The following is a 10,805-nucleotide window of genomic DNA, read 5'->3' on the forward strand; positions in this document are numbered from 1 at the left end:
AACCTTTCTACCCCAAGCTTCGATTCCTTTCCCCCAGCTTCCCTTTTCCTATAAAACCCAGTCATTTTGGCAATGCATGCTCTTGGCTCCACTCCTGGACCTCTCTTCATCTATTACACTCTCTCGCTCTCCCCTTCACTCCTCTCCTCTCATGATCCAGGTCAATCTGGACGCTACCATTCAGGCACCTGCATTGGCCTGCCCTTGGGGACCCTGCAGGCTACATCTTTCCTGCGCGCATGCGCGGGTCAGTACACAGTCAGTTAAGCTGGCCTGCTCAGGGGCCTGCCGTGATTATCTGTGTTACTAGCCAATGCCCTCCAAACACCTGAGATTTAAAAGTATACCACCATACTTAGCTTTAGAAACATATAATTTCAAAGTCCTCTAATCTATTCCCTACAGTTTCCCTTCCTTCTCAACCTCCATCTTGACCCAAGCCAAACCCATAGTACATTATAATCTCTCTCATGAAAACCCCTAATAACTTTGCCCTTTTCCGTACTCACCTAGAAAAGCTCTGTCCTTTGTTAAATCCAATTAAGCTATTTAAACTCTTTCCAATGTGTGCTCTACAGGGGACAGAGAAGCCTCTAGGACTATCTCAGAAAAGTATACAATAGAACAAATAAAGTGACCATAATAATAGGGATGTCTACCCCCACAAAAACCAACCATTAGTGGCTATTATAGAACTGTTACTTTTTTTGCCTACTTTCTGTATTATTGATAACATTACATAATGTGTTTTTAAAGCAGCTTTCAGCATGTTGCCCAGGTTTTGGGTTTTTTTTTTTCTTTTTTTGTCTTTTCTATCTCTCTCTCCATCTAAACCCTCAATCTCTCCTCCACCTACACTGGCAGACAAGAGCATATCTTATTATATGAGCAAGTAAGAGCATATCTTATTACATGAGCAAGTGATTCCCTGTTTCAAAATATCTAATATGACAAGCCTCAAATGTAAGAAAGAAAAATAGAGAGGGAAAAAAAAACTTACTGTCTCTACAAAGACTAAGGTTTAATTAATTAATAGGAACCCCGAGTCACTGGCTTTTAGATTTTGTTTATTTCAGATACTGTAGATGTAGGGAAAAGACTTTCAATTGTAGAAGTTACACAGCGATCCTGTGTGTGACAACATGAAGTTTAAATTGCTCATCCTCCATCTATGTTCCCTATAGTCAATGTCTTTGGTGATAGTTTCTGCTAGAGTTTTCTCACCATTTGCAAAGTAAAGACACAGGAACTCTGATGCCGTCAGACTGTTTTATTACCCTTATAATGAGCAAATCATTATGTCTGTCAAGATTCACCTGGTGAGATGATCATAAATCACAATAAACAATTGCTTGGAGATAATAAAGGGCCATAAATTTTAAATGTTGTTAATTACCCTAAAATACAAGACCTCTAGGGCTTTACCCTTCTTTGTCGTCCTTATTACCACCTAACATTATGATTTTGTTTTCTGACTCCACCAGAAAGGAAATGCCTAAAAGCAACAGTATCACCCACGGTTCAGGTACTAATCATCCCTATTGCTTGGTTCAGAATGAACATCCAGTAAATACTGTTTACTAAGGACTAAAGATAGTATAAAAACTATTAATTAGTCTTTTCTGTCAAATAGTGTAAAAGTTTTATCATAAAGAATTCAAGGGGCTGGAGAGATGGTTCAGAGGTTAAGAGCACTGGCTGCTCTTCCAGAGGTCCAGAGTTCAATTCCCAGCAACCACATGATGGCTCCCAAGCATCTGTAATGAGATAGGGTGCTTTCTTCTGGCATCTAGACATACACGCAGGTGGGAACACTATGTACAAATAAGTAAATAAAATTTTTAAAAAGTATTCAAATCTTTTTATCTTCCCACCTTATAAATCTTTTAATCATGAAACCACTGGCATTTTTTTTTAAACCTTCAGGCAAATGCTTTAATAGCTTACCACACCACTGGATAAGACTTTTGTTCATACCAGTTCCGGCAGTATTCTAGAATTTGGGGGAGTTAAAAGGCCACCACCTTCCCATTGAAAAAGGATATAGTGCCACAATTGAAAAGCACGCCTTATGATTGTCATAAAAACATACTTAACAAATGTGGCAATTATTGATTACAGCCAACCTGCTTCTTGAGGCGGCTATTGCTGGTTGGTGAAATCTAGTCAGTTTTTTTTTTCTAGTTTTTGTTTTTTGCTGTTGTCCTTGTAACCTTTTGATATCATTTTGTTGTTGTTGTTTTTATGTTTTGTCTTTTTTCCCAAGGTTCAGGCTATACTTGTGTAACAGAACACAAGCTACTCTTCCTCTTACTAAGGGTTTTTGTGAAGGCTTCTGCAATGCTTCAGTGGGGAGTAGAGCTATTTCTCTTATATTTTTTGTTGTGAGCCTATTCTGTAACACCTGAGCCATCTCTCCAGTCCAAGACTTATTTCTCCATATACTATTGATAGAATCAAACCCAGAATGTTTTCAGTGTTACAGTTAGGAACGCATGAACAGTGAAACTGGTTCAGTAAGGCAGTTTGTTTTTGTGGAAAGGGTGTGCCTAAAGCTAAACCAGGATAAGGAGCGTAACAGGAGAGGACATTTCCTTGGTATGTAGTATGTACGTATGTATGTATGTATGTATGTATGTATGTATGTATGTATGAATGGATATATTTATGGTTTTTCGAGACAGGATTTCTTTTCTTTCGAAGCTGGGTCTCTGTACAGCTCTGGCTGTTCTGTAACTCGCTATGTATACCATTTCCATTATTTCCTTGCCAAACCACAAAGCCAATATACTAAAACTCTCAAGAAAATTTTATTTACTAATATATTTATACCTAGTGCATGTATTTTAATAACAATAGTAAAACGCTTAAAATGTTCAGATGAATCCTTTCATGCCATAAATACACAAGGTTTTTTTGCTCCTGTTCCTCAGAAGTAATTCGAGGTAAATTTACACATGCAAAAACTCACAAAACCAGTGTCAAATCCCTTAAAGTTCACACAATGAATTAAAAGGAGAGGGTATCAAGTACATATCACATAGCTCAAGACATCCTGCCTAGCCACAGCCCACGGTACCCAGCAGTGGTAAACATTAAGAAATTAACGAAAGTTTGACTGAATTGTACCTCTTAGGGTTGGTAAACATCGTTCCAGCCACCACGACCATACGATTAACCCAAACTTTACGTTCTCGGCGTAAAACGTGTTTTATGATGACTCTTAAACAGAATTAAAGTCCAACTTATATGTGAAAATTCATTGTGAAACCTAGATCCAAAAACGAAAGTAATTCCAAGCTGGCCTTGAACTCACGGAGTTTGCCTTTACCCCCGGAGCTCTGGGATTAAAACAGCACGCCACCACCTCCCGTCTCTCATTTTTTTAAATTAATTTATTTATTTATTAAAGATTTCTGTCTCTTCCCCGCCACCGCCTCGTCTCTCATTTTTTAACAAGTGCCCGCTGCCAAGGAAAAGCTACGCAAGAAACGAAGCCCAGCGCTAAAATGGTCGCCTAGGCTTCGCAGCCCACACCCAAAATGAGCACCGACTGTGACGTTTCCGACCATAAATCTCCATTGGTCCGGTCCCCAAGCCTAGCCCCCGTCTCCCCCACTGCACCCGCCCTTCCGGCAGAGGTCTGTTCTCTGATTGGCTGTTTCTACTATTTACCTTTTGTCCGGATATTGCGTGACGCAGTGAGTCGCGCAGCCGCGGAGGAGCGGGCAGAGGGAGGTCGAGCGCTCTCAGGTTGGCTGACCCGGAGGGGAGCCCCCGTGGTAGAGGGGACCGGAGCTGAGGTACTGCCCCGCGTGGCCTGAGAATCCCCGTCCCCAAGACGGGCTCCGTCACGGCGGGTTCTAGGCCGGCCACTGCGGGCGGGGCAGGGAGACGCCACTGCCCCTCGCGGTACCTCTTCCTGGGCAGCGGGATGCTGAGTCAGCCCCTCGGGGGCCTGGTGGCCCGCTCGGCTGGGGGTGCGGTGGGGCGCTCCGTGGACGCGGAGGCTGCGGGTTGGCGGTGAGGGGGAAGGACCAGGCGCTCGAGCATCGGTGCGCAAGGAAGCCTTAAAAAGGGCCGGCAGGAGTTGGTGCAGAACTAGCCTAGGGGCCCGTTTCACCTAAATATATGGCAGATCACCGCCTTGGGCGCTTATGCGACTTGAGGATACTCATACTTGGGTCTGTGGTCCGGTCAGTAGGCTACAGGCTGGAGGAAGCCACTGGTTGAGATGATGTAATGGCGTGAAAGTACCCGAAGGACTCTCGGGTTTTTTTTTTTTCCCTCCCGCAAGGTCAGATGCCTAGAGTTCTGTGCTCTTCAGAGTTCCTGTGGAAGGACTCACGGGTATTGTGTTCATTGTGGTCGAAGGCTACGTAGTAGTGGAATAAATTAACTTGCTTTGAAGGTGTCTGTCGTATTTTAATAGTTGACGTATTTACTAGACATTCACATGGCCTGGCTTCTGTTGATGTCTTTTATCTTTTAGTCTTGTATAGTGTGGCCTCCAATTCATCTTTTCCTTGGAAATGTTTTGCCTGTGCTGAAAAGTTTCACAGATTCTTTTAACTTATTAAACGGTTGTATAAATACCAGTTAACACTGTGACTGTAAATGCTAGACTTTGTAATTGTGCTAACGTAATTACACTCCTGTATTATATGTATCTGGTCAAACTGGGATTTATATTATTGGGTATATATAATAATATATAATAATAAAATATATAATATATGCAGTATAGTATATGCTATTATATATAATTTATATTATAACTGGATTTCTGGAGTTAGAAGAGGCAAGGGGAGGATTCAACATTAGGAATTAATGAGGCCACTGTTATGATTTTTTTTTTTCCTGCAGAACCTTAATTGGTTTCTTCTGTTCTTTGACTATTCTGTTCCTTTCTCAGTTAACATACATTTTTGCTTTTTAACTAGCATTTCAGATCTGCTTAGTGAACCGGTGTATCACCCACCATGCTGGCTGCAAGGCTTGTGTGTCTCCGGACACTGCCTTCCAGGGTTTTCCAGCCCACTTTCACCAAGACCTCCCCACTCATAAAGAATTCCATCACGAAGAATCAATGGCTCTTAACACCCACCAGGGTAAAGAATGTTTTTTCAATATGGGTTTCCACCCCATTCTGGGTTTTTTTGTTTGTTTGTTTTGTTTTAGGATTTTCTGTTTTGTTTTGGTGGTGGTGGTTAATCAGTGGGTTGTCTGTGAGATTCTCTGATTGTACATAGCTTTCTCTGTTTAGTGACTTACCAAATAAACCAACAGTTGAGTTTCCATTGAACTTTCTCCCTATCAGTTAAAATCATACCAGTCTCCTTATCACAAATGAAAGAGAGATTTTATTTTTACACCTTATGTCTTGAAGTTTCTCACTCAGAAAACAAAGTAAGCATTAGGGAATTAAGTTACATGGTAAAAGAAAAGGATTGTATATGGGAGCTGCAGTCAAATGCTAAAGAACCCAGAGATATTACCAGTTGGTCCAGCTGATTAGTTACTAAAGATGGTACTACAGCTTTTGCTTAGATAAGGATAAAAATCTGTCAAGATTAGCGAGAAAGGCCTATTTCCTTTGGCAACAGGTGTTTTCCTTGGAGACAGGGTCTCAATCTATAGAATTAGCCGATCTCAAAATAGTGATTTCACCTCCCGTATACTCACAGGTGCTGAGATTACAAGCCAACATCTATCTTGTAGTATTTAAATGAGTATAGATGCATGTTTTAAAGTGTGAACTAGCTGAAGAGAATCTGCAGTAGTTAAAAGGGCATACTTTCCTCTTACAATAACTTTTCCACCGCTGGTAAAGACCCAGCTAAATGACTCCGTGCTTTCCTACTGTTCCTGAGGCTTCAGGTTCAACTTTGACTACCTGGGGAAAATTGTATAATCATTTCAAAGATGGAGCACAGGTCAAGCTACATCTAATCTTAGTTAAACTTTGGGGGAGGTTGGGGGCGCAGGTGAGACAGAGTTTCTCCATAACTTTGGAGCCTGCCCTGGAACTAACTCGAGGCCGGGCTGGTCTCAAACTCACAGAGATCTGCCTCCCCAGTGCTGGAATTTAAAGTGTGTACCACTTCCACCCGGCTTTTTCTTCTTCCTTTCTTCCTTTCTTTCTTTCTTTCTTTCTTTCTTTCTTTCTTTCTTTCTTTCTTTCTTTCTTTATTTTTCTTACTTTTATACTGATTCTATGTTAGTGTAAAAAGAACCTCTGTTTTTTTGACATGCTGTTGATCTGAGTGGTACGTGTCTTTTTTTGTATATGTCAGGAATACGCTGCCAAGACAAGAGTTAGGATCCACCGTGGGAAAACTGGCCAAGAATTGAAAGAGGCAGCTTTGGAACCATCAATGGAAAAAATCTTTAAAAGTAGGTGGAAGTTCAGTATTTAACATGAAGCTTTTAAAATTTATATTTATTCCTGTGTCTGTATGCGTGAGTATCCACCAGGTGTGTGTTGATGCCCACAGAGGCCAGAAGAAGATATTTTATCCCCTGGGACTAGAGTTGGGTGATTATATGCCTCCGGAAGTGGGTGCTTGGAACTGAACTCGGGTCCTCTGAAAGAGGAGCAGCAAAGGGCTCTTAACTTAAGAGCCATATCTGCGGCCACTAGTAAGGCATTATCTTAATGAAGTCATTTTGATTCATCGCTTGGATTTTAACTTTAAAATGTCTGAAAGCAGATTGTTAATCTTCCCAAAACTATTTAAACAAAAGGACTGCTACTTACCAGTGTTGGAAATGTCACTTTATTATAGTTGAGGAGTCCTAATCAGTATCATGGAAAGCATTCCTTTTTGATAGAGACTTGACCACAGAGAACAAATCAGGATTTTCCAGGAATGTTCTTAGTGAACAAATTGAAAGGAGCAAGATGTTCTTTATGAGCACCTGCCTGAGAGCTGCTAAAAAAAATTTTCATTATTCTAAAGCAAGAGCATCTCTCCCTTTTTTGGGTACATATATATTAATAGCATTTTTCTCTATTGAGTCTCTAGGCTCACATAAACTTCACCTGGGTTAATACTTTAGACACAGTGTAAAATGACTGATATCATTTTCTTTATTTTTTCAACATTTACTCATCTGGGGTATGTTCTTGCTATGTAAACCCTGCTGGTCATGTACTCATAATTTTTTGTCTCAGCTCCCACGTGCTTTAACAGCTATGTATGCATCTGTACCCAAATGCTTTTTTATTCTTTGAGGTCATTGTTGTACATTTGTTTCTGGAATATCCTTTCCTTCTGGCCTAATGTTGAGAATTCTGTGTCCCCCATGAGACTTGTGAAGAAACAGTTATGATCTGATCCCCTCCTGGATATTTTGAATAATTACCCCAGCACTTTAGTTGAAATGTGCTGACCCTAGCCTGTGTTTGTTGCTGTGCTTGCAGTTGATCAGATGGGAAGGTGGTTTGTTGCTGGAGGAGCAGCTGTTGGTCTTGGAGCGCTGTGCTACTATGGCTTAGGAATGTCTAATGAGATTGGAGCTATCGAAAAGGCTGTGTAAGTAAATTGTCCCCCAGCAACCAAAACCCTTCAAATAAAGGTTCTCGTTCTTCCTACTCTTGAGTCTCTAGTCACTTTTGGAATGCCTTGTCTGGTTTTCATTTGTGAATATGCATGAATATTCACAAAATAGTCTCTTTTGTTCATTTGTCACAGACTTATTCAAGCCTAAATAATCATTCTTAACCAAGGTTATGTATTCAGACAAGGAGAAAATGTGTTGCTTTATATGTGGATCAAATGTATGTTTCTGTCATTTCATCTAATATAGTTCCAAGATGTACATAATTATTTATATCATAGCTGGGTGTGGTCATGCACACCTTTAATCCTAACACTTAGGAGGTAGAGTCCAGGACAGCCTGGTGTGTGGTCTACAGAGCCAGTTCGAGGATAGTCAGGGCTACACAGAGGAATTCTTGAAAAACCAAAAACAATAATTATAGTTATTATTTCTATCACAATTAGATTGGGAACATTAAAGTGATTTATTCCAGAGTCTTTTGTATCTAACAAATGATTTAATCAGAATTTTTACCTTCTCCTATTTCTTACAGAATTTGGCCTCAGTATGTGAAGGATAGAATTCATTCTACTTACATGTACTTAACAGGAAGTATTGGCTTAACAGCTTTGTCTGCCATGGCAGTAGCCAGAACACCTGCTCTCATGAACTTCATGATGAGAGGCTCTTGGGTGGTAAGTTAGCTACTTGCTATTTCTGTTGGGAAGGTGGTGCTAGGTGATGGGTTATTTTGTTGCTTTTTGATGTAAAGATCAGATTTCATGGAGTAGAGCCATTAATATTTCAATGGTAAGGAAATTGCCTAGAATCTGTTGAACTGTAGGTTCAGTTCTTAATACAGGGAAGAAAAATCATTTGCTAAAATATATATTATGGGAAAGGGAGAGGACATTAAATGGAAGAATATTGTATTACTCTTTATCAAATATGTGTTTTAATTGGATCGAAGGGGTCAAAAACTGAACTTAGAAACTGATAGCAAACAACTTCTATTTTGTACTCCCTTGCTAAAAATAAAGTAAATGTGCCTGGTGACGCCTTTAATCCTAGCACTTGGGAGGCAGAGGCAGGCAGATGTCTGAGTTCCAGGCTAGCCTGGTCTACAGGTCAAGTTCTAGGTAGCCAGGTTTACAGAGAAACCCTGTCTTGAAAAAACAAATAAGTAAAGTAAATGTAGATCCATCTTGCTGATGAAGCTTTCTGCAGTGTTTGAGGAAGTTAGTTAACATGGCGCTGCTGCCCTGCCTGAGCTGCCTGCCTGAATACGGGCACTTTGTTCAGTGCATATTTCCTTCTTCTTTTGGTTTTATTTGTTTGTTTTGAGACAGGGTTTCTCTATGTAGCCTTGGCTGTCCTGGAACTTGCTCTGTAGACCAGGCTGGCCTCAAACTTAGAGATCCACCTGCCTCTACCTCCCAAGTACTAGGATCAAAGGTATGTGCCACCACCACCCAACAAAGTGAATGAATATTTTTTAAGCACTTGCTGTTTTGCTTGCTAGCACTGTATGCTTTCAGGTATGGGTTCTGTTCCTGTTATGTGGTGGGGGGATCTAAAGTGTATCATACGGGATGTATGATAAGAAATAGAAAGTTGAAAGTGAAGTAAAAAGTTAGCTGAAAGACAGTCTTGGACCATCAGGGCAGTTTTGTGGAAGACTTGGTTCTTTTTTGTTTTTTATTTATGTGCATTGGTGTTTTGCCTGCATGTGTATGTATGCTGGGTCTCATGGAACTCAAGTTATAGACAGTTGTGTTCCGCTATGTGGGTGCTGGGAATTGAACCTGGATCCTCTGGAAGAGGGGCCATCTTTCCAGCCCCCAAGACTTAGTTCTTCTGCTAGGTAACATGCTTTCTTTCAGAAGAGGACGAGGCCAGTCCAGCAGAACAAAGGAGAAGAGCTAGGAAAGCTAGGAAGACCCTATTGGGAAAAGTGTTTTACAGTCCCATCCAGTGAAATCTCAAGTGGGAAAGGACATGATGAGAAAGGTGCTATCTTTGATTTCCAAGCAGAGGCAAAGTACCTAACAGAGACCACTGTACAGACTAGATGGCAGAAAACACTTCTGTTCAAGTGATAGAACAAATGTGGACTGGGCAGTGGTGGCGCATGTCCTTAATTCCAGCACTTGGGAGGCAGAGGCAGTGGATGGATCTCTGTGAGTTCAAGATCTGCCTGGTTTACCAAGTGAGTTCAAGGACAGCCCAGGCTACACAGAGAAGCCCTGTCTCAAAAAGAACAACTACTAATGTGGGCGACACAAAGCAGGTGCACCAGCTGTGCCTGTGGGACTGGGCAAGGCAGGAGATGGGAATTAAACACAGCTGTTTCCCATAGTTGGGAAGCCAGAGCTGTAAGTTTTTAATCCATGATATTTCCTACATTCTGTATTTCAAGAGAACTTGCTGTGGTAGTATAGGGACCATACTTACTGGTTAAATATACAATGCCAAAGAAGCTATGTGTTTAGACCATACCCTCTGCAGCAAAATGTCACTGTCTTCTGCTACTAAGAATATTTAAGAAATAGTTGAGAAAGTTAGGAAGATGTTTCAGAAAGGAGGGAGAAAGCCTTTTGGAGGTAGTACAGATAGGAAAGCATAGTTTTTCTCAAGTGCCTTTGGAACAAGAGAGACATCTGCCACTATTGGGAAAAGTGCATACTAGTAAGTCACTCAGGTAGCAAGGAAGGAGTGTGTGTGTCATGCATCTAGAGGTCAGAGAACCTTTGTGGAATTGGTTCTCTCTCACACACATCTTTGTGGATTCTGAGGGTGTTACTCAGATCCCCAGGCTTCAATTTGGGGCTCAGCTAGTAACTTAACCTGCTGATCCATCTCACTGCCCTGCCAGTATACTTTTTGTTTGTTGGGTTGGTTTGGTGTTTTGGCTTTTGTTTTAGTTTGAGACAGGGTCTTCTATCACCCCTGACTGTTCTAGAACTCAATAGACAAGGCTAGCATTGGCTTTCTTGAGAACAGGCTTCTTCGTCAGCCTTGGCTGTCCTAGCACTTAGTACATAGACTTGAATTCAGAGATCTACCTGTGTCCCAAGTGCTGAAATTAAAGGTGTGTACCACCATTCTCTCTAAAGGTACAGTAAACATTAAGGAAATATGAGCTTGGAAACATTTTTTCAGTTCTACCAGTTCAGTATCACTAAAATGTAGAATGTGGAAAAGTAAAAGCAAAAAAATGAGGATTTTTAAAGAAAAATACACAGTTGAGATAAACAGCT

At 40.9% G+C, this 10,805-nt stretch overlaps 1 protein-coding gene across 3 annotated transcripts in view; it reads left to right on the forward strand.

Moving 5' to 3' along the window:
• The first annotated feature begins 3,670 nt into the window (after window positions 1-3,670).
• Ghitm (growth hormone inducible transmembrane protein) overlaps window positions 3,671-10,805 on the forward strand; it is a 13,201-nt gene continuing 6,066 nt past the window's right edge. Inside the window, exons 1-5 of one of the 3 annotated variants that reach the window (XM_005348591.2) lie at window positions 3,671-3,753; window positions 4,944-5,111; window positions 6,297-6,396; window positions 7,427-7,538; window positions 8,099-8,240. In XM_005348591.2, the coding sequence (XP_005348648.1) occupies window positions 4,983-5,111; window positions 6,297-6,396; window positions 7,427-7,538; window positions 8,099-8,240 (483 nt within the window). In that variant the 5' untranslated portion in view covers window positions 3,671-3,753; window positions 4,944-4,982. Of the gene's footprint in view, window positions 3,804-3,892; window positions 3,913-4,943; window positions 5,112-6,296; window positions 6,397-7,426; window positions 7,539-8,098; window positions 8,241-10,805 lie in introns of those variants that run through there. The other 2 variants (XM_005348592.2, XM_026779766.1) reach the window with 2 other exon arrangements.

This window comes from Microtus ochrogaster, chromosome 6, assembly GCF_000317375.1.
Source record: "Microtus ochrogaster isolate Prairie Vole_2 chromosome 6, MicOch1.0, whole genome shotgun sequence".
Lineage (NCBI taxonomy): Eukaryota > Metazoa > Chordata > Mammalia > Rodentia > Cricetidae > Microtus > Microtus ochrogaster.